This window comes from Bufo gargarizans, chromosome 3 (assembly GCF_014858855.1).
Source record: "Bufo gargarizans isolate SCDJY-AF-19 chromosome 3, ASM1485885v1, whole genome shotgun sequence".
Taxonomy (NCBI): Eukaryota; Metazoa; Chordata; class Amphibia; order Anura; family Bufonidae; genus Bufo; species Bufo gargarizans.
Window position 1 is genome coordinate 494,344,448 of NC_058082.1, and position 25,177 is coordinate 494,369,624.

Sequence of the window (25,177 nt, forward strand, 5' to 3'; positions counted from 1 at the left end):
CATGACTGTATGTATTTCGCGGTCCACAAAACACAGATCCGCAAAAAATACATATGACGTCCTTATGCATTCCGTATTTTGCAGAACGGAACAGCTGGCCCCTAATAGAACAGTCCTATCCTTGTCCGTAATGCGGACAATAATAGGACATGTTCTAACCCTTTGCGGAATGTACATACGGAAACTGAATGCACAGAGTAACTTCAGTTTTTTTGTGGACCCATTGAAATGAGTGGTTCTGCATTCAGTCCGCAAAAAATAATGGATAGGACACGGAAAGAAAATACGTTCGTTTGTATGCATGAGCCCTTACAGACAGAGCTATAGAAAGGACATGCGTCTGAGCTATAGAAAGGAGATGCCTCTAGCAGAGCAATTGGGGCAATGGATTTATGTGAGGTACAGAGCTGGCTTTAGCTTTTTTTTAAAAAAGAGATTGCCATGTACTATAACATATCTGAATTAGATTCTTTTTATTAATCATGGGATAACCCCTTTAATATAGAGCCCTTCAAAGCATCATAACGTGGCACATGGAGTGCCTACAGCTCCATGGTAGAGAGTTACAGGGATTCTGTATGCAGCTCCTTGCACACGTATCTGTCGTATGGAAAAACCAACCTTCAAGCAGAAGATAAGACCTCCTCCCCTTTAAATTACTACATATTATTAACTTGCATAAAAAATATCATTAACTCAATAAATAAGACACACAATGCATTTATTCACAAAAGGTCCAACCATGTTTTATTCTTGTTTTACTCTGAAAGATAAATATATCTGATTGGTACGTGGCAGTGCTCGAGGAATGGTAACATCTGTCTCCAAGACAAAATTAAGGTTAAAAAAAAAAAATTGCTCACAACATATTACAGTTATCCAGGGTATTGTGCCCACAGATTGGCACAGCAGTGGGAAAGACATTTCCATGAATATACAATATACCGATGTTCTTATGAAAACTATATGATTAAATCTCAATATTTGAAAACCATAGTCTGATTTTTAGAAAAATAATCTGTTCCGAAGTGAGTCTGTCTATAAACATCACAGAAGTGCGCTGGAAGAGAGGAAGGTGCTTCACAGCAGTGGTCTGGGTTCAAGGGCCACATCACCAACCCATGGGTCACACCAACACTCCATGGGCCTCACCACCATCTAAGGAACATTATATCATCATTCCGGTATTTCATTATCTTCCAAACTGTTTACAAAGGGATGCGCCCCCTCCCCCACCTCGACATGTATCCTCTAAACTCTTCATCAAAGGGACCATAACTTTAGAAATGGGTTGTCCCATAGGTGGCTTGGAGACTAAAGGGCACATTTTCATACTGGTTCCACCTCAACTGATAGGCTTAAAAATATATATGTTCCACAAAACCTTTTTAACCCTCTACATACCTTATAATTAACAGATTTGTAATAACTGTAATCATGCAAGGTTACAGGAAATGTGTCTTATGTTCTTGTTTTATCATTGTTTTCTAAAGCAGGGTCACTTATGTCATAATGATATATCAAAGAGGTATTATTCAGTGTGGTTCGAGTGCGGAGACCCTCACCAGTTGCTAGAATGAGGAGAGAGAAGCTTTCACATAGTGCGCTCTCTCCTCGCTGCAGTAGAGGAAGCGAGATGGACTCAATAGAAAGTCTGAAGGCCATCTCACTTCCATCTCCTACAGCGAGGAGTGAGAGCACTAGGTGAGCGCTTCTCATATAGTAATACGTGTAAATGTATCTCCACCACAGCTAGTTTTTGTTCTCGCTCTTATGACAGGGATGGCGGAGGATAAGGGGTCCTGTTGTGATGCAATCTGATCATCCCCCACAGCTAAAGCACTGCTCAGGAACATTGAAAAGGGAATGGCCTTCACTGATAAATGACATTATCATGAGTGATCAGCCTGAAGGCAGGTAACGTTTCACTGTACAAAATCCGCTTAGCTGGTGAAGAGACTGATGTGTGGGAGGGCGTGCATGGCTGGTATTTTCTGATTGTTACCGTATGGCATTATAATTTCAGTATTCTGTAATTATAAAAGCAGAATGTCATCCGTTTAACACCAGTTATGTAGGGCCAGGTCTCAGTAAGGCAATATAATAGCTTGGTGACATTTAGAATTGCAAGAAGAGTTTAAAGGGAAAGAAGAATTTACTACAGGAGCTAATGGCAAATACCAGTAATAAATAACTGCTAAGCAAGTTACAGTTGCCTAAATTAATATACTTGAAATTTCATATTGCTACAAAGAAACTAATATAAGCTACGAATAGGTCGAGCAGGGGTGGACATTGTATACCTACGATTACATAGTGACATTTCAGCTTGAGGAAGGTTCAACAACAGTACAGAAACCATGTTGTGTCAGGATTTCTAGATCTGAATGAGTTTGGAATGGAGGTCTAATTTTATAGATTCCACAGATGTGATCTTATCACGTAAACGAACATCTTTAATACTGAAACCAATGACAGATGACAAAGGCACCTGTCAAGGGGTGGGATATATTAGGCAGCAAGTGAATATTCAGTCCTGGAGGTTGATGTGGTGTAACCAGGGAAAATTGCAAAGGTAAGGATCTGAGTGATTTTAGCTTGGGCCAAATGATGACTGGGGTGTTTTCAGAATGCAGTAGTTAATACCTACCAAAAAGTGGTCCAAGGAAGGGAAACCAGTGAACCAATGATGGGGTGATGGGCACAGTGAAGGCTAACCTATCTCATCTAATCACAGAAAAGATACTTTAGTATAAAATTGCAGTGAACATGTTGGCCATGATAGAAAGGTGGCAAAAGACACAGGGTATCAAAGGTTGCAGCAAAGGGGTTTGTAGCTGCAGACCGGTCACAGTGCTCATGCTGGCACCAGTATACAGCTAATAGTACCTGCACTGGACACGTGAGAAGAACTGGACCATGCAGCAATGGAAGTAGGTGTCTTGATGAATTATGTTTTCTTTAACATTCTGTAGAAGGTTGGGTGTTTGTGTCTCATTTACCTGGGGAAGAGATAGCATCAGGATGCACTCTAGGAAGAAGGCAAGCCTCTGGACAATGTTATTCATGAAACCTTGAATCCTGGTATTCATGTGGTTGTTACTCGAACACGTACCACCTAACATTGTTGTAAACCAGGTATACCTCTGCATGGACGTGCTAGAAAAAAAAAATCTATGGAGGTACTAGATGCCACAGGACACCAACGGTTTTGTGGAGTCCATGCCTTCAGACGTCAGAGCTGTTTTATCTGTATGAAGGGGGCTTACACAATATGGATTCAATGTTATAGCTGATTCACTTATATCTATAACATTTAAGTAAACTTGGGAGGATTTCCTCTTCAAATGGGTTTTCTGGGATTACTATGGGTTTAACTGATATGCTCATGTAGTTGCTCACCTCATGTACATCTTTCTCATGTTTTTTGTTTTTCAATTTGGACTCCTGTATGTAGCACTTCCTGTTGCTGTATCCAACCAAACCCATGATGCACTTCTCCTCACTCTGCCACAGCTCCAGCACCGCCTCTAACCACACCCATCTAGTTTATAGCTCCTTCCCGCCAGCTAGTTACATGGACACTCCCCTATAACTGACTTTCCCATGGACATGCCATCCCAGCAAATAAGAGCTGCATGGACATGATCATGTGACTACAGCCCAGAATAGGCTACCTTAATAAATGATCATTTTAAAAGATGTTGAAGCAAACAAAAAAACAACAACTTTAGTTTTGCCATAATAAAACTCAATTTTAGTCAGTATTTTTTTTACCTTAATTATGACATAAATTAAGGTAACTAAGTTTATCAGAGATAACCACTAAAAGGGAAAACCTGACCGTTAACTGATAGTCGTGCGTCTTTGATCCTAGTGGAAAGTTGAAGTAATACTATGACCTCCCTGGTGACCGTTACTAGCGCTCAATAGCACTAGTTGGGGGGGGGGGGGGGTATTAGTCTCTAATACATTTTGGTTTATAGTTATGAGGTTTCTTAAGAAGCATAAGAATAATTTTGCTACTTGTTAATGTTGATATCTTTACAATAAAGGTTATTCTCCTAAGTATACCATATAAAGACAACAAAGGGACATTCTATATATACATTCATGTAAGGCATTTTTATATGAAAATTATCATCAAAATCCTATTTACCAATCTTATCTTCTATTTGTCAAATTCAAAATACAACACTGTAAAGATAAGCACGTCATTCATAAAAATATACTGCGGCTGTGATATTTTTGTGGTTATTGATATGCTATATGAACATAAAGGAAATGTGGATGCGTAATCATGATATACTTCCATAACTATACAAAACTTACAGCTCGGAAGAGATAAAGAAGCTGCTTATTAGAGAGTTATCCACAGTTGCTACTTCTGGCCTCACAGGTCAAGCGAATTGTTGTTTTTTTCCTGGATACATCCTATGCAGATATGTCGGTAGTGCAGGGAATGAAGTTGTGTAGTGAGAGACATGTGAGACAAATGCTGATCTGATGGTTTACTTTGGCCACGTCTTAAAATCTATAGGTGTGAAGAAGTTTCCCCTACAAACATAGATTTAATGACTGGACAAAGATAAATCATATATTTTTTATCAATCGCATCTGGTATTTATGAAATGAGCACAGACAAATTTCTGTTTTTACAAAAGGGTTGTCTATCTTGGACAAGACCTTATCCTGAACAGGTCCCTCAACGATTATCTGATCACAAGAGAGCCTGCTGCGGGAACCCCAGGAGAGAGGGAGGCTGTAGTGCATTTACTGGGGAAATTTAGTAATACAAATCACCCATGAAAAACATGGCCAACCATGTAATACATGGATCTGTTGAGTCCTATAACACTTCTCTCTGTATTAGTTCTCCACTGTAGCCAAATAGGGGGTCTCAAGTGAAGAATCCAGTTCTGTGATGTCCAGGTACCCTAAAAAATTATGGGCAGGGGTTTTCCTAAGTAGACAACCCCTTTAAGCTAGTTGCACACTAACATTATAGATTTGGCAGGCTGTTCTGGCAGTTATAGTTATGGTGAATGGGGCCAGGCGGCCTGCCTGATCTCTAACTCTAGGGTGCAACTAGCCTCAATTTGACCATTTTTTTAAATAACAAAAGGACAAGCTCAATGCACCTACTTCTCCAGAATGTATAAGAGCACGACCACAGGTTTGTGCATGCAGTGATGGAAGCCAACGTCTGGAGTGGATCATAAAAGTAAAAAAAGTATAAAGGACATATACTGTACAACTTCTTGTATTTTTTGGAATTCACTCCTGGTCTTGGCTTCTAAAACTGCATCAGGAAACCTGACGTGTGGCTGTACCCTAAAGGTGGAAGACAGAAAAACCTACAATCTAAAAAGGGATCTACCTTACTGTATATACAGCAAAAAAGGCATGAAGACAATCCAGATACAGGTGATAAACATAGAAATAGTTTCCTTGTTGTATGTAAACTGTACCACCAGCCTATTGCAATGACATTTTCTATGAATGAATATGGAGGGCAAATGCTGGAGCATTCACCATGACTACCAGTCCTCCCCATGAGCTGCTAAATATCACTTTCCTCTTGGAGGCTTGCATAAAATGCAGCACCTATAACCATCATATCTAGTCACGTACATACAGAAACTACATCCAGAGGAGAAACTTAAAGGATGCTAAAACCTGCACAAATTCACTTTGGCCTGGACTGAATGGTCAAATAAATCACTACACATTGGGACTGCAATTACAGTATATCATTTATATGCATGGGAGAGGAAAATAATCAGCTTGATTTTCTATTGTGGCTTATTTTTCCAATTGTGGAAGATTTTGATATAGCTGTAACCTCCTCAATATGCGCACTGGTAAAAGCAAAGTTATCATGAGATAATAATGAACGGGTAGCAAAATACAGAAGAATCCGTACACTTACAGAGAACATACATGCATCCACCATGCACCATGGTTTCCCCACTCAATAATACTGCAGTCTCTTTAATAACATAATACAGAAGTAGCTACAATAAAACATCCGGGTACTCCAGTTAAGCCATAGGTTACACAAAGGTACCCTCTAATTAAAGGGCATCTGTCAGCAGATTTGTACCTATGACACTGGCTGACCTGTTGCATGTGCAATTGGCAGCATGTGCAATGCGCAGGTACGTGCTGCCATGGCTAGAAACACAAAGAAAAAAATACAATGCAACAGCACTCTGCAAACCAAATAAAGTACAATAATGCCATAGTAATAGAAAATATTCTGGTGCTAATGCAACGCTTATTTTGTAAGTTTGAGATTCTTGGCAAATACATTTTGAACAAAATTATTTGGGCCCGTCTGCCACACGTCAAGGCGATCTCTGTAAGATCTGTACGGGAACCTAACACTAAATGCTACCTGTTATGTGCCATAACGGCCACCATAAAATTCAGGGAGTGCAGGTTCCACATGCATGCTGGGTCCACTCTGCTTTTTATCATTTTTGGTGCCTTTAGGTGTAACGGCAACGCCCCCATTGCTCCTAGAGGCTCATTTGCATATATTAAAACATCATTTTTCTCAGCAATGTGGGAACATATGAACATGGGATCAACACAGATGCCTTCAGCTGCCAAGTGCACATGTAACAGGTCAGCCAGTGTCATAGGTACAAATCTGCTGACATCCATAAGGTGCAGCCTGATAATGTCAAAAATAAATTGGCTAATTTGTTATTGGTAATGCGAGCTGCTTTACGTGGAGGTGTTGCTGGTCATCTAGCATCTTCCATGTGTACACCACCTGAGAACGAATACAACTTGTGACTCTCTCTCTCTTTCTCTCTCTATATATATAGGTCATTCAGTTCTTACTGTTACAAAAAAAGTTCATTAACTCGTTCAGATTTTATGAAAATAGCCAAAAGCTCTTGTGAAAGCATATCCCTTGGTCACTTCTAACCCAACCTTTGACACATGGCAAAGTGACACATAGCAAAGGCATCAATCCCATATTTTTCTCATGTCCTTGACTTCAAAATGGGCCACCCTGTAGACAACGGATGAGGGGAGCTGTACTCAGAGTTAATGTACCACCGAGATTTTGTCCGTCTGGCGATCGGTATGTAGAGAATCTGTTAGTTGTAGACTACACAGCCCATCACATGCCTGGGTGTTTTTCTAAACAGCCCTTCATGGTAATCACAGTGGATTATAGAGACACATCTTCATGCGGAACAAAATACAGAACATATCTAACTTAACAGAATTTGTAAAGGGCTTCATATGGCTGGCGTCTGTCCTCCGAGGAAGTCAACTGAAAGGTGAAGATTTCAAAAATTCCTTGGCAAACAAAGAGTAAGATTTCAGTCTCAGAAGACAAGGATATACTCCCACTATTACAGCAGCATGGAAACCAAGGGTGCTCAAAGTCTGGTATCTTTTTCTAGTTTTCACATAAATGGCGGCCTGGTTAGATATGTGACTATTTACTGATCATTGTTTTATTTGAACCGATAAGAGTTTTTTTTTCTGTTGTAAGAAATTTAAGACGTCCTGAAAAGATTGACAGTGATATACAGGTTAAGAGAAGATGGGTTCCGCTGCTGCTGGACACAGTTGAAGGCCATTTAAGCACCTGTAGATGATAATCCTGCTTTTGATGGTCTTCAAATAAATTCCTAAGTTTCTCATTTGTTTTCAATCAGCGTTTGAACCTTGTGAACTAGTTCCCGGGCTATCCTCAGAATGAGCTGCGCATCATGGTGTTCGGCCATTTCTGCCAAAGCAAGAAGCAAAATTTTACTTTAGGGCTGCTTACACTTGTCCTCTGTAAATTACCATTATTGGTTCATTCACCAATGAATGAAAAAATAAAATAAAAATCAATGCAGGTACAATGCTGTCAATAAGTATCAGATTTTTTTTTTATCCATACATGCCACTTGATTACTCTTATAATTTTTATTGAGCCATTGACAAATATTTTTAATACAATTGTACATGCTCAAAGGGAATCTGTGATCAGTTTTATTTGAGGAAGCATAAACTGGTGACAAATACCCAGAACAAAATGCTGGATCACTTACTTGACCTGACCTAGTCATTTTGTTAAAGCAGTATTGAGCAGCTCCAGCACAAGTTAGGAGTTGGACTTGTGTCAATACTTGCAAGCTTGCCAAGGAGTCCTCAAATTCATGAATTCCCAGCTCCCCCCCCCCCCACTGATTGATATAAGAAAAGACCTGTCAATCAGTGGCGGGGGTGAAGAAAGCCAGGAACTCATGAATATGAGGACTCCTTAAGTGCACAGTTTGCAATGACCGGACTCCAGCACTGCAAAGATGCTAGTGCAAAAATACCAAACTCATTGTTATATATTTTGGCTTCCACAACATTTTCTTATGTAGTTTAATGTAATGTAAAGGAGTATTTCCATCTTAAGCATTTATGACAGGAGAATAGGACCTCATGTGGTCCACATTCTCCAGATTTGCCCAATTATATATTGAACTACATTGGAGTTATAGAAAGAGATGAACAAGAAGTAACCAGATATTTTTATAACCCCCCACAGAAGCCGCAAAAGTGGCAATGTTTCTATTGGACTCTATAGTGACTGCATTAAACATGGGTCCTAGGATCCCTGCTCTTCCAACAGGTGATGGTTTCGGAGGTGGAACCTGCATCTATTAGGCATTTAGGGCAAATCCGGTGGATATGGGGAGTAGGGTGGGAGAACTTTTCTAACAGATACATATTTACAGCACCACAAAATGTTAAAGTGTACTATTAATATAATACTAATGTACTGTATTTTTGCCTTACAAGATGCACTTTTCCCCCCCAAAGTGTGGGAAAAACATCAGTGTGTCTTATAGGGCGAATACTAATAAGCGCTTCCATTATGGAAGTGCTCATTAGTACAGTAGGATCAGGGAGCGGTGAAAGCAGTGCTCCTTGTGCTGGCTCTACTCACCACTCCCTGGTCTTCTCCTGCAGAGCTCCGCACACTGTGCTGTGATGTGCGCACAGCGTGAGGACTTTGGAGTGCTCTGTGACTGCATACTGTGTGACATCGTGTCACAGCACAGTGCAGCACGAAGAGCGTGGGATCTCATGAGCGGCAGCAGCATCATGAACAGGAGAGGTGAGTTGATGTATTTATTTTTTGTCTTATTAACATAGGGGGTCTGATCTGAGGTCTGAATGGGGTCTTATTATTATTAACATTGAGGGTCTGATCTGAGGTCTGATTGTGGGTCTAATTATCATTGGGGGTCTGAGCTGAGGTCTGTTTGGGGGTCTTATTAACATTGGGGGTCTGATCTGAGGTCTGACTAACATTGGAGGACTTAGTTGAGGTCTAATGACATTTTTTCCCCCCATTTTCCTCCTCTAAAACCTAGGTGTGTTATGGGCCGGTGCGTCTTATAGGGCAAAATACGGTAATCTAATATTGATGAACTACAATGGCTTTTAATTTGTTCAAGACCATTAACATACAGTGCTTACCATTAAAAAACTTGATGATATCTGTAAAATCCATGTTGTTGTCCCGTACAATCTCTCTGTAAACTTGCACAAGAGCAAGAGCAATGAACAATACAAAATGCTCTGAGGAGATGAGTCTGGCTGCCCATATAACTTCCCAAACAGCGAATACATCTTCATACAACAATTCTGCCAAAAAGAACACATAAGATAAATCACAGAACTTACATTTTACAAAAAAAAATATTTGGGAGACATTAAATCACTGGAAACGGCAGTAAAATGTTTGATTTACTAAGAAAACAGCCAACATTAGCAAACATATGGTGATGTCTCCAGTTGTGGCTAATGGGGTCATGTTCTACCTGCTTCCAAATAAAACCACAGTTGTCTCGACTAGAAAGCCCCTACCCACATGTGGCATTTGGATCTCATAGCGTGGGGTCTCCTGCTCATGACCTTACTTTATTAGCAAGCCTGGAGAACTACCTAGAAAGCTTCCAATGCCATTAAAAAGGGCTTATCATGTAAAAAATCTGCATTGATCTAATCTGTTCTAAATGTATCAAACTTTGTTTGATTGATAAATGTATCACATTATTACTAATAACACTTTTGTCCAGGAATAATATTGTGCCTTTTTTTTTTTTACCTTTTTAAAAAGTCGCAGCTCATAAATCTGACATACACCCAATTGACATAGCTAATTATGTCCCCTTTCCCACCCACTTTTCAAAAAGTCATACACTTTTGCACATAAATGGCATACAACATAGACAAATGATACAGGAAATTCCCCCTTATATTGTAAAATATTTACATAGCACTTACATATTCTGCAGCAATGTACAGAATTTGTTACCACTCATCATCACCACTGGGGCTCATATCCTTAATTCTGAATGAACCTATCTGTATGAGCAAACATAGGGAGAACATGCAAACTCCATCCAGATGTTGGCCTTGGGTGGATACAAACCCAGGACCTCAGTGCCACAAGACAACAATGCTAACCACTGAGTCTCAATGCTGCCCTAGAAAGAACGTAACGACAGAAAAAACAAATTGATAGAGAGTGTTCTGCAGTGACTAATGAAATTACGGATACCTCTTTTGAAATCAAGAAGAAACCAACGATAACAGAAGTAGAAATGTGTGTAGTCCCCATTCTGATGCATGAGTTCAAAGAGCTCGGAGTCCAAAATCTGAAAAAAAAAAATCAACAAATTAACTTCTTGTCTACATGATATTATCTACATGATATTCTCAGTAAGCATATATGACATTACCATTCTATAAAAGATAACAAACTAATGTGTTCCGGTGTAGAGCAGTTGCTTTGTAACCTGGACTACCTCCTCCTGCTCTGTCTCTACATGGTTGCCTGTGCAGCTGCAGCCAACAACTGGCTTCATCAGTGATGTGTTGCTTGGATGCAGTTATTGGCTACAGTGGTGCGCGTCACCATGTCCATACCCAGCTGGAAGTTAAAAAAAGCCGGGGACCTGAAGATGGAGGAACAGGAGCCAGTGTGTTGGACTGCAGCAACGTGGAGAAGGTTAGTATGAATCTTTCCAGAAAAGATGCAGACTACAGGGCAAAGGTAAAATGAGTATATTTAATGAAAAAACCTTCAAACATCATAGAGCTAAAAATATCATGGAGGAGCAGGAAAGAGTCGAATGATAGAAGCTTATATAAAACCCAGCTGGAGGTTGTTTCTGCAATACCCAATTTTTTGAGCCAGTAGCTGCCGGCACTTTTCCCACAAAAATTATTTGTTAAATAAATTATAGCAAAGTCAATGGGTTCGATCTTTATTTACTGTTTAAATATAGATTGAATATTTATATGTCCACATTTGTTCAACTTTAGATAACATGCAAAAAAATTAAAATGAAAAAAAAAAAAGGCCATTAAAAACGGACACACTACCATTTTTTAATCATTTGTGCATCAATTTTATGGCCGTCTGTCCATTTTTAATTTCCTTGGCTTTTAATAAAATCTCAACCCCTGCAGTATATATAATGTCCTAGTGGCCTCAGCAGTAATAATGTCCCCTGAAGTGACCCATAATGTCCCCCAGTTGTAATAATGTTCCCCATAGTGGCCCTGGCAGTAATAATGCCCCCCATAGAGGCCCATAATGTCCCCCCATAGAGGCCCATAATGTCCCCCATACTGGTCCCCAGCTGTAATAATGTCCCCCATAGTGGCATCTAGCAGTAATAATGTCCCTCATAGTGGTGCCCAGCAGTAATAACCTTCCCCTATAGTCGTCCATAATAGTTGTCCTTAGCTGTAATGTTTTTTTTTTTAGCAGAAAAAGTAAAAATCATTCACCTCATCCTTTTGCAAGCACAAGGGCAGTCACTCCTCTCTTAATTGTGAAGGACCTGTGCTAAGCGTTATTACGTCACCACGCACTTCCTGTGTGTGATGAGGTCATTCTGTTTATTGCAGGTCCTTCGCCAGGTCCTTCACAATCAAGAGAGGAGTGACTGTCTCTGCGCGTGCAATTGGATGATGGGTGCACTCCTGTTTAAGCAGTAATTAAAAACTGTCCCATTGCTCTCAATGGGGTCCATCTGGCCGTGAAAATGCCCAAATTAAGGACATGTTCTATTTTTTGAAGGCTGATATTCACTGGCTGTTAAAAAAACAGCCATGTGAAAAGCCCCATAGACTTTAATAGGTGTTAAATAGGCCTTTACTTAAACGTTTGTGTGCAAGTAGCCTTATATGAGGATTCCCTTACTTTTTCACATGACTATAAGCCTTAGGCTACATGCACAAGACCGTATATGTTTTATGGTCCGCAAAAAAAAAAACGGATGACATCCATATGCCATCCTTTTTTTGCGGATCCATTGTAACAATGCCTAAAACGTACAAGAATAGGACATGTTCTATTTATTTGGCGGGGCTACGGAACGGACATTCATTTTTTGAGAACCTATTGAAATGAATGGGTCTGCATCCTATCCGCAAAAAAAAAACGCAACGGACACTGAAACAAACAACGTTTGTGTGCATGTAGCCTTAGCGTGGTTTCACACAGAGTGTTTTTTTTTTAAAACCATCATTGAAGTTTTCTAAGCCAAAGTCAGAAGTGGATCCAGCGAGAAGAGGCATGAGTCTTTCCTTAATATCTCCGATTCCTTCTGAATCAACTTCTGGTTTTGGCTCAAAACACTGCCACAAAAACTGCAGCATTATTAAAAAAATAACAATGTGTTTGAAACCATCCTAAGAGCCCCTACAAGTATTTCGGCGGAATTTTAATAAGCCCAAGAACCAATAATAAAGATTTACACCTCTACAAAAGAAGGGGACACCCCCCAGCCCACTGTGTTCTTTTCTGTCCTCCGGACAGGTGGACTGGCGGTTCCATAAGTCACAGAAAAAATAATTATATTTTCATCTGCACAATGCTCCGTTTTGTGTAGGATGCCTTTCTGGTGCATGTGGACCGAGCCGGCATCCTCCATTGTACACATTTTTTGCTGGGGATGGTCGTTTGCTGCGGTCTACATGCGGTGGGACTGCTCCCCCAATGAGAAACACGCTACAGTGTTTGTGGTTTGAGCAGTTCCACCATATTTGCCACTATATTTCTGTGATTTTGGACTGGCGGTTCCCCCTCCTCACTTTGGGGAAAGATTTTTTCTTTTGTTTCTTTTTCAGTGCTTAGCCCCACTTATTTTACTAATACGGGGCTCTTGTTCCTGCTTACCTTCCTTTCCTTTTCTACAGACAGTGGTTTCCTTGCTAGTGCGGACATCCGGTCTCTGCGGTGGGCGCCGCCATCACTGGAAGTGACGTGGCCGCTCCTGTGTCACTTCCGGTTCTCGGCTTCACCGGGAAGCCTTTTCCCTGCCTGTATTTTTGGCTAGCCGCTTTGGGGGGGAGGGGTGCTAGCCTAGTGGCATGTTTAATATATGATGTATGATAAATTAAATTTTAGGATCTAGATCTTAGATCCTCCTGGGGGCAGGATCTCCGCCTATTTAACCGCCTCCGGACCGCCTAACGCAGATGTGCGGTCCGGAGGCGGCAGCCCTGCGCACGACGACGCATATACGCGTCATCTCGCGAGGGCCGGGATTTCCTGTGAACGCGCGCACACAGGTAAGCGAGTGGATCTCCAGCCTGCCAGCGGCGATCGCTCGCTGGCAGGCTGGAGATCTGATTTTTTATAACCCCTAACAGGTATATTAGAAGCTGTTTTGATAACAGCGTCTAATATACCTGCTACCTGGTCCTCTGGTGGTCCCTTTTGTTAGGATCGACCACCAGAGGACACAGGCAGCTCAGTACAGTCGCACCAAACACCACACTACACTACATCCCCCCCCCCCCGTCACTTATTAACCCCTTATAAACCCCTGATCACCCATGATCACCCCATATAAACTCCCTGATCACCCCCCTGTCATTGATCACCCCCCTGTCATTGATCACCCCCCTGTCAGGCTCCATTCAGACGTCCGCATGTGTTTTGCGGATCCGATCCATGTATCCATGGATCCGTAAAAATCATACGGACGTCTGAATGGAGCCTTACAGGGGGGTGATCACCCATATACACTCCCTGATCACCCCCTGTCATTGATAACCCCCCTGTAAGGCTCCATTCAGACGTCCGCATGTGTTTTGTGGATCCGATCCATGGATCCGTAAAAATCATACGGACGTCTGAATGGAGCCTTACAGGGGGGGTGATCAATGACAGGGGGGTGATCACCCTGATCACCCCCTGTCATTGATCACCCCCCTGTAAGGCTCCATTCAGACGTCCGCATGTGTTTTGCGGATCCGATCCATGTATCCATGGATCCGTAAAAATCATACGGACGTCTGAATGGAGCCTTACAGGGGGGTGATCAATGACAGGGGGGTGATCACCCTGATCACCCCCTGTCATTGATCACCCCCCTGTAAGGCTCCATTCAGACGTCCGCATGTGTTTTGCGGATCCGATCCATGTATCCATGGATCCGTAAAAATCATACGGACGTCTGAAAGGAGCCTTACAAGGGGGGTGATCAATGACAGGGGGGTGATCACCCTGATCACCCCCTGTCATTGATCACACCCTGTAAGCCTCCATTCAGACGTCCGCATGTGTTTTGCGGATCCGATCCATGGATCCGTAAAAATCATACGGACGTCTGAATGGAGCCTTACAGGGGGGTGATCAATGACAGGGGGGTGATCACCCATATACACTCCCTGATCACCCCCCTGTCATTGATCACCCCCCTGTAAGGCTCCATTCAGACGTCCGTATGATTTTTACGGATCCATGGATACATGGATCGGATCCGCAAAACACATGCGGACGTCTGAATGGAGCCTTACAGGGGGGTGATCAATGACAGGCGGGTGATCACCCATATACACTCCCTGATCACCCCCTGTCATTGATCACCCCCCTGTCATTGATCACCCCCCTGTAAGGCTCCATTCAGACGTCCGCATGTGTTTTGCGGATCCGATCCATGTATCCATGGATCCGTAAAAATCATACGGACGTCTGAATGGAGCCTTACAGGGGGTGATCACCCATATACACTCCCTGATCACCCCCTGTCATTGATAACCCCCCTGTAAGGCTCCATTCAGACGTCCGCATGTGTTTTGCGGATCCGATCCATGTATCCATGGATCTGTAAAAATCATACAGACGTCTGAATGGAGCCTTACAGGGGGGGTGATCAATGACAGGGGGGTGATCACCCTGATCACCCCCTGTCATTGATCACCCCCCTGTAAGGCTCCATTCAGACGTCCGCATGTGTTTCGCGGATCCGATCCATGTATCCATGGATCCGTAAAAATCATACGGACGTCTGAATGGAGCCTTACAGGGGGGTTGATCAATGACAGGGGGGTGATCACCCTGATCACCCCCTGTCATTGATCACCCCCCTGTAAGGCTCCATTCAGACGTCCGCATGTGTTTTGCGGATCCGATCCATGTATCCATGTATCCGTAAAAATCATACGGACGTCTGAAAGGAGCCTTACAAGGGGGGTGATCAATGACAGGGGGGTGATCACCCTGATCACCCCCTGTCATTGATCACCCCCCTGTAAGGCTCCATTCAGACGTCCGCATGTGTTTTGCGGATCTGATCCATGTATCAGTGGATCCGTAAAAATCATACGGACGTCTGAATGGAGCCTTACCAGGGGGGTGATCAATGACAGGGGGGTGATCAGGGAGTCTATATGGGTGATCACCCCCCCTGTCATTGATCACCCCCCCCTGTAAGGCTCCATTCAGACACTTTTTTGGCCCAAGTTAGCGGAAATATATATTTTTTTTGTTTGTTTTTTCTTACAAAGTCTCATATTCCACTAACGTGTGTCAAAAAATAAAATCTCACATGAACTCACCATACCCCTCACGGAATCCAAATAAATAAACATTTTTAGACATTTATATTCCAGACTTCTTCTCACGCTTTAGGGCCCCTAAAAAGCCAGGGCAGTATAAATACCCCACATGTGACCCCATTTTGGAAAGAAGTCACCCCAAGGTATTCCGTGAGGGGCATATTGAGTCCATGAAAGATTGAAATTTTTGTCCTAAGTTAGCGGAAAGTGAGACTTTGTGAGAAAAAAACAAAAAAAAATCAATTTCCGCTAACTTATGCAAAAAAATAAAAAATTCTATGAACTCGCCATGCCCCTCATTGAATACCTTGGGGTGTCTTCTTTCCAAAATGGGGTCACATGTGGGGTATTTATACTGCCCTGGCTTTTTAGGGGCCCGAAAGTGTGAGAAGAAGTCTGGGATCCAAATGTCTAAAAATGCCCTCCTAAAAGGAATTTGGGCACCTTTGCGCATCTAGGCTGCAAAAAAGTGTCACACATCTGGTATCGCCGTACTCAGGAGAAGTTGGGCAATGTGTTTTGGGGTGTCATTTTACATATACCCATGCTGGGTGAGAAAAATATCTTGGTCAAATGCCAACTTTGTATAAAAAAATTGGAAAAGTTGTCTTTTGCCAAGATATTTCTCTCACCCAGCATGGGTATATGTAAAATGACACCCCAAAACACATTCCTCAACTTCTCCTGAGTACGGCGATACCAGATGTGTGACACTTTTTTGCAGCCTAGGTGGGCAAAGGGGCACACATTCCAAAGAGCACCTTTCGGATTTCACAGGCCATTTTTTACAGATTTTGATTGCAAGGTACTTCTCACACATTTGGGCCCCTAAATTGCCAGGGCAGTATAACTACGCCACAAGTGACCCCATTTTGGAAAGAAGACACCCCAAGGTATTCTGTGAGGGGCACGGCGAGTTCCTCGAATTTTTTATTTTTTGTCACAAGTTAGCGGAAAATTATGATTTTTCTTTTTTTTTCTTTTTTCCTTACAAAGTCTCATATTCCACTAACTTGCGACAAAAAATAAAAAATTCTAGGAACTCGCCAGGCCCCTCACGGAATACCTTGGGGTGTCTTCTTTCCAAAATGGGGTCACTTGTGGGGTAGTTATACTGCCCTGGCAATTTAGGGGCCCATATGTGTGAGAAGTACTTTGCAATCAAAATGTGTAAAAAATGGCCTGCGAAATCCGAAAGGTGCACTTTGGAATATGTGCCCCTTTGCCCACCTTGGCTGCAAAAAAGTGTCACACATCTGGTATCGCCGTACTCAGGAGAAGTTGGGGAATGTGTTTTGGGGTGTCATTTTACATATACCCATGCTGGGTGAGAAAAATATCTTGGTCAAATGCCAACTTTGTATAAAAAAATTGGAAAAGTTGTCTTTTGCCAAGATATTTCTCTCACCCAGCATGGGTATATGTAAAATGACACCCCAAAACACATTCCCCAACTTCTCCTGAGTACGGCGATACCAGATGTGTGACACTTTTTTGCAGCCAAGGTGGGCAAAGGGGCACATATTCCAAAGTGCACCTTTCGGATTTCGCAGGCCATTTTTTACACATTTTGATTGCAAAGTACTTCTCACACATATGGGCCCCTAAATTGCCAGGGCAGTATAACTACCCCACAAGTGACCCCATTTTGGAAAGAAGACACCCCAAGGTATTCCGTGAGGGGCCTGGCGAGTTCCTAGAATTTTTTATTTTTTGTCGCAAGTTAGTGGAATATGAGACTTTGTAAGAAAAAAGAAAATTAAAATAAAAATCATCATTTTCCGCTAACTTGTGACAAAAAATAAAAAGTTCTATGAACTCACTATGCCCATCAGCAAATACCTTAGGGTGTCTACTTTCCGAAATGGGGTCATTTGTGGGGTGTTTCTACTGTCTGGGCATTGTAGAACCTCAGGAAACATGACAGGTGCTCAGAAAGTCAGAGCTGCTTCAAAAAGCGGAAATTCACATTTTTGTACCATAGTTTGTAAACGCTATAACTTTTACCCAAACCATTTTTTTTTTTTTGCCCAAACATTTTTTTTTTATCAAAGACATGTAGAACAATAAATTTAGCAAAAAAATTATATATGGATGTCGTTTTTTTTGCAAAATTTTACAGCTGAAAGTGAAAAATGTCATTTTTTGCAAAAAAATCGTTACATTTCGATTAATAACAAAAAAAGTAAAAATGGCAGCAGCAATGAAATACCACCAAATGAAAGCTCTATTACTGAGAAGAAAAGGAGGTAAAATTCATTTGGGTGGTAAGTTGCATGACCGAGCGATAAACTGTGAAAGTAGTGTAGTGCAGAAGTGTAAAAAGTGCTCTGGTCATGAAGGGGGTTTTAGCTAGCGGGGCTGAAGTGGTTAAGGAGCCACTTTGCTCTCAGTCTTTCTCTGGCAGCACACGCTTGTTGTAAGCTAGCTCCCAGAGCCCAGTGTTACTCAGTACTTTGTTTTGCTGATTCCATTTCGGTTCTTCCTGCTACGCCACTTCGGTGGGCCTCTGCCTACGTTCCTTTTCTTTGATGTCTTTTTCCTTGTCAGAATTTACTAATTCTTTGTTTTTTGCAGTCGATGGCTTCACCTAAAGACCCGGAGACCCGTAAATCGGTCTCAAAAAGGAAACACCTGGCCTGTTTTGACTGCAGCACACTTCTGGACGACAATTGTCCTTTTTCAAGATGCGAGGGTTGCCGTAGATCCCAGTCGGCCACGGAACCCACCATGCAAGAAATGTACCAGTGGGTCAAGGGATATGTGGATGAATTCATCAAAGGTGTGGTTAACCTTCTGGATGAGAGGCTTCCTGCTCCTACTCAGGCTCCAAAGGATACCTCCGCGCCCGTTGAGAGACCCGCTGCAATTTCCTTGCTCTCTTCCTCTTCGGATAAAGAGGAGTTAACATCATGTTTTTTCCCTCCAGAAAAGACACAGAAATTGTTAAAGTCCATCAGGTCGGGGACAATGATATTGACCCTGGAGAGTCCTCCGATCCCGCCGATCGGGCACAGTGTGTCTTTAGGGCGGATGAGACCCTTCTTTCCGTTATGCGAATGGAATGGAAGAAGCCTGAGAAGGGTCCGGTCCTGACTAAGAAATTCAGGATCATGTTTCCCATGCTAACTCCTTGGTGGAATCGTGGGGTTCCGTTCCCAAGGTGGACATGGCTATTGCCAAATTGTCCAAACACACTCTGGTCCCAGCAGACAACGGGTCTAGTCTGCAAGATCCTCTTGATAGGAGGGCAGAGTGCACAGCTGCAGCTGCAGCCCCCGCATCTACCGCTATCACAGCCACTGAAGTTTCATCCTTTCTCCGTTCCCGTCTAAATCAAATTCAGATGGATGTGGACCAGAGAGTTTCTAGGGATGACATCCTGGCCGCATTTAAAACCGTCAATTTAGCGACGGACTTTCTGTGCAACACTGCACAGTTACAACTGAAATTGGCAGCTAAGTCTATGGCCCTAGTTTCTGCAGACCGCAGGCCCTTATGGCTTAAACCATGGGTCACGGATAACGCATCGAAATATAAACTGTGCAGTCTCCCCTTTGAGCCGGACCGCTTGTTCGGCTCAGAGTTAGACAAAATTATGGAGGGCCTCTCTGATAAGAAAGGGAAGAGTCTTCCCCAGCAGCCCTTTCGTGGACAGGGCAGACAGGATTGTGGCGGTAGATCGGGCTAACAAGCCATAGCGCGTAGAGACTGGGGAGCGCAGCGAAGAAATTCGAAGTGCCCTCACAGAGGAGCTAGGGAGGCTAAGCCCTCCTGACTATGGGCCTCCCAGAGGCTCTTGAATATTCCTCGCTACTCCTGCCATCCTTACGGAAGATTTTCAGGTACCTTGTCGCCTTGTACCCGTCGGGGGGCGTCTCGCCCATTTCAAGGAAAATTAGGCCCAGGAAATTCCTGACCCTTGGGTCCTAAAAGTCATATCCGAGGGCTAACTAATAAATCTCAAGTCGCCTCCCCCAGACAGAATTGTCATCAATCAGCACTTACTACCTGCCAAACAGGCAATTCTGGAGGCCTACAACCAGGACTACATCCTCAAGGGCGCTCTGGAGGAGGTTCCGTCAGGAGAGCGGGGCTTAGGGATCTATTCTCTGGTTTTTCTAGTCCCCAAAAAATCTGGAGATCTCCGGATGATCATCGATTTGAGATTTTTCAATCGATTTATAAGGAAGGCAAAGTTTTGCATGGAAACTATCAGGTCAGTGATCCACGATCTCAATCCGGGAGACGTGATGGCTACCCTGGACCTCAAGGATGCATATCTTCATATCCCCATCCATCCTGCTTCCCGAAGGTATCTCAGAATTGCGGTCCAGGTCTCAGGGGTTCTCAGGCACCTTCAGTTCGTCGCCTTACCTTTCCGGATTTCCTCTGCTCCTATCACCTTCACCAAGGTGGTAGTTTCGGTGGTGGCAGCTTTGAGGCTTCAGGGGCTGACCATAATTCCTTATCTGGACGACTGGCTCCTAAAAGCCCCTTCGGTTCCAGTCCTGACCCACCATCTTCATTTAGCAATCTCCTTTCTGCTCCGCCTAGGATGGTTTATCAACTGGCAGAAGTCGAACGTGAGCCCATCGACTTCGGTAACCTATCTAGGATTTCATAGTAGACTCCGTTGGGATGTACCTCCAGTTGACTCCAGAAAGAAGAGCACAGATTCTGGACCTGGCAAGGTTCCTTTCAGTTCCTCGTCGAGTTCCCATTCGGACTCTCATGAAGATGTTGGGCTCATGTCAGCGGCTGCAGTCCCTTGGGCTTTGTGGCACCTCTGCCCTCTACAATCGAGGTCCTTGCCAAATGGGATGGCAGCCCTGCCGGGCTAAATTCCCTATGATCCCTGTCTTGTCAGACTCGAACCTCCCTGAGATGGTGGTTTCATCTCCTGGGGGGGAAGTCTATAACCCAGCAACCCTGGGTTATATTGACAACGGACGCGTCCCAAGTAGGCTGGGGCGCTCACCTAGACAATTCCCCAGTTCAGGGGACTTGCCTCAGGAGCGGCTACTTTCTTCCAGTCTCCGCGAGATTCGAGCCATCCGGCTAGCCCTCCTTCACTTCGCCCCCGAATTCGGGGCTTGGCGGTGAAAGTACAGTCAGACAACATGACTGCAGTCCTCTACATCAACAAGCAGGGAGGCACAAGATCTCTACCCCTTCTAGGGGTAATTCTTCGGTGGGCAGAGTCAAACCTTTCCCACCTGTCTGCCACCCACATTCGGGGTTCCTGCAATATAATCGCAGATCGCCTGAGTCGCGTTCTGCCGACGATAGAATGGTCCCTACATCCGGAGATATTCAAGCAGATAGTCCTCAGGTGGGTTTTGCCAGAAGTGGATCTCATGGCAACAAGGTTCAACGCCAAGGTGGAGAGGTTCTGCTCCCTTTACAGGGAGCACAACCCCCTAGCGATACAGTGGAGGTTCAGGCTGGCTTACATCTTCCCTCCTTTTTCCATGATACCGAGGGTATTGATGAAAATCAGTCAGGATCAGGCCTCGGTCATAGCCATCATACTGTTTTGGCCCAAGAGGTCCTGGTTTACCCAGCTCATCATACCGTTTTGGCCCAAGAGATCCTGGTTTACCCAACTCATTCAGATGAGTCGGGGACATTATTGGAGGCTCCCCCTACAGCAGACCCTGGTGTCGTGGGACACTCACCTCTGCCCAGATCTGCACAGGTTTAACTTGACGGCCTGGAGGTTGATCAGTCCCTTCCCAGAATAGAAGGGCTTTCTGAGTCGTTCCTGAGAACATTATCACATTCAAGAGCAGAATCAACCAAGAAAGCCTACTCCAGGATCATGAGAATCTTCTCATCATGGTGTGCTTCGAAACAGGTGGCGTTTGCAGATCCGCCCCTGTCTGTGTTACTTCAATTCCTGCAAGACGGCCTTGACAAAGGCCTTGCTCTATCTACTTGGAAGGTCCAAATTGCTGCCATTTCGGCCTGTCTCAACAGGCCCTATTCTCGGGACCCACTCATCAAGCGATTTTCTGCCTTGTTGAATGGATGGACATTGGCGTGTCAGGTAATAAATATCAAACACCCTGCAACCACTGGGGGAAGAACACAAGCTGGTGGGGGCAGCGTTATGGTCTAGGGAATGTTTTTGTGGCATTCTCTGGGCCCACTCATCTACGTGGAAGGCACAATTAACCGATTTGTATATGAATACATCCTTGCAGAGCACATACACCTATGCATGCTGATTGTCTTCCCTGGGAAGGATGGGAACTTCCAGCAAGACAATGCAACATGTCACACGGCTAGAAGAGCATGACTAAGACTTCCATGTACTACCCTGGCCCCCTAATTCCCCAGACTTGAACCCATTAAGTATCTGTGGGACCACCTTGATCGTCATGTTCGCTCTATGGGTCCTTCCCCATGCCCCATCCAGCATCCAGCAGCTGTGGGATGCACTGCAGTCATCTTGGCCCCAGATACCTGTGACAACCTACCAGGACCTTACTAAGTCACTCCTAGCCTATCTAGCTGCTGTCCGTACTGTACATAGTGATCACCCTGGATATTAGCTGGTGATCAAAATAATAGGACTCAGTTGTGTATATGTAAATGATACCAATTTTAGAACAAAAGGATAAGTTTATTGGGGAAACTATAAAAAGCAACTGAAAGTAGGCTTTAGAGCTCTGTTGGGTAAAACTTAGATTTGTAATATCAGGTCCATGGAGAAGAATCTCAACCTGAGTATTTGCATGCGATAACTTTATAGTATTCCCAAAGTATTGAAATGGCCTTCGGAGGGGGAAGGGAAGTAATGTTTGTTTACACACAAAAAAATGATTCTTGGAAACACAAATTGTGCAAATAAATGCATTATGTTTTATTACTATGGCTCACCTGAGCAAACCTGATATGGGACATGGGATTTATTGCCATTGCAATTTACCTTTCAGATTTTGCATAGTGTATGAGAACAGTGCACACTAATGATTCCAGCAGCTCTGATTAAAATTAGTGTTACCATGAAAACAAATTAAGTTTTCTCAGATTATGTTCATAAAGCTTTAATTATAAAAACGTAATCACGAATACTATTAGAGCTATGGAAAACTTCATAATATTTTCAGCGATGATTAGGCCTAATAACCGAGTTGTTTTATTAGGAAAATGGTATTAGATTTTTCTGCATTCTGAATAATGATGCAGTTTTTTATTTATTTTTATAAAGCATTTTTGTAAAACTCTTGGCTGCCTGCTGCTACTACTAGTGGGTTGATCTGTATCTGTCTCCTATATAGGAGTTATTATGGGCTCTGTTCATGCCATGTTTTTTTTATCCTGTTGAAAGATTACAAAAAAAAAACACCTTAATCACTCAATCTCTGTACTAGAAGCAAATTAATTTACAAGCTGAGTATGATGCCGCTGAGCGCTGTTACACAGTGCCAACAGTGGAGTCGGGCTGTCAGTGTGTACTGGGACAGGGAACTGAAAGACACTCATTGACAAAAAATACCGCACCAAAAAGGAGTTGTTGGAATCAAATGAAACTTTCCATGTGAGAATGTAATGGAGATATACACTCACCTAAAGAATTATTAGGAACACCATACTAATACGGTGTTGGACCCCCTTTGCCTTCAGAACTGCCTTAATTCTACGTGGCCTTGATTCAACAAGGTGCTGATAGCATTCTTTAGAAATGTTGGCCCATATTGATAGGATAGCATCTTGCAGTTGATGGAGATTTGAGGGATGAACATCCAGGGCACGAAGCTCCCGTTCCACCACATCCCAAAGATGCTCTATTGGGTTGAGATCTGGTGACTGTGGGGGCCATTTTAGTACAGTGAACTCATTGTCATGTTCAAGAAACCAATTTGAAATGATACGAGCTTTGTGACATGGTGCATTATCCTGCTGGAAGTAGCCATCAGAGGATGGGTACATGGTGGTTATGAAGGGATGGACATGGTCAGAAACAATGCTCAGGTAGCCCATGGCATTTAAACGATGGCCAATTGGCACTAAGGGGCCTAAAGTGTGCCCAGAAAACATCCCCCACACCATTACACCACCACCACCAGCCTGCACAGTGGTAACAAGGCATGATGGATACATGTTCTCATTCTGTTTATGCCAAATTCAGACTCTACCATTTGAATGTCTCAACAGAAATCGAGACTCATCAGACCAGGCAACATTTTTCCAGTCTTCAACAGTCCAATTTTGGTGAGCTTGTGCAAATTGTAGTCTCTTTTTCCTATTTGTAGTGGAGATGAGTGGTACTCGGTGGGTTCTTCTGCTGTTGTAGCCCATCCGCCTCAAGGTTGTGCGTGTTGTGGCTTCACAAATGCTTTGCTGCATACCTCGGTTGTAACGAGTGGTTATTTCAGTCAACGTTGCTCTTTTATCAGCTTGTATCAGTCGGCCCATTCTCCTCTGACCTCTAGCATCAACAAGGCATTTTCGCCCACAGGACTGCCGCATACTGGATGTTTTTCCCTTTTCACAGCATTCTTTGTAAACCCTAGAAATGGTTGTGCGTGAAAATCCCAGTAACTGAGCAGATTGTGAAATACTCAGACCGCCCCGTCTGGCACTAACAACCATGCCACGCTCAAAATTGCTTAAATCACCTTTCTTTCCCATTCTGACATTCAGTTTGGAGTTCAGGAGATTGTCTTGACCAGGACCACAACCCTACATGCATTGAAGCAACTGCCATGTGATTGGTTGACTAGATAATCGCATTAATGAGAAATAGAACAGGTGTTCCTAATAATTCTTTAAGTGAGTGTATGTAAGTGATTACAGAGAAAGAATACGTTTATTGGGAAAAACTGTAAAATTGAAAGGCGGTTCTAGTTCTCTGTTGGGCACCTCTAGCTTAGATACAAGATGGGATACGGTTGAGCATGGAGGCATACAGATTCCGCATGGCATCCTATGACACATTTGCCCACATAAGTTGCAGCTGTCCTGTAGATCCTGCACACTCGTAAGATGCCGAAGCTGGTGTCCAAGCTGGTCCCATAAATGCTCGACTGACAATAAATCTAGCCCCGGACAGGCCAAGGCATTGTTGCAATCCTTAGAAGACATTTTGGGCAACCCTTGCTTGTGTGTGGCAAAGCACTATCTTGTTTTTGAAAAAAAGACCATCTGGAAGCCCTGCCAGGACAGGCAGCACATGTGGCCACATAATGTCTTGCACATATCACTGAGATGTTAGTGTCCCTCTTATCACTTTTAGGGGTGACAGACTTTAGTTTGTGATGGCTCCCCAGATCATCACACCAGC

General features: G+C 43.3%; 1 protein-coding gene across 2 annotated transcripts in view; it reads right to left on the bottom strand.

The window, feature by feature from the left end:
• Positions 1-6,607: 6,607 nt before the first annotated feature.
• Positions 6,608-25,177, bottom strand: part of SGSM2 (small G protein signaling modulator 2) — a 393,993-nt gene continuing 375,423 nt past the window's right edge. For both annotated transcript variants that reach the window (XM_044286961.1, XM_044286963.1), the window contains 3 exons: positions 10,583-10,679; positions 9,496-9,663; positions 6,608-7,759 (listed from right to left, as the gene is read on the bottom strand). In XM_044286961.1, the coding sequence (XP_044142896.1) occupies positions 7,671-7,759; positions 9,496-9,663; positions 10,583-10,679 (354 nt within the window). In that variant the 3' untranslated portion in view covers positions 6,608-7,670. The remainder of the gene's footprint in view (positions 7,760-9,495; positions 9,664-10,582; positions 10,680-25,177) is intronic.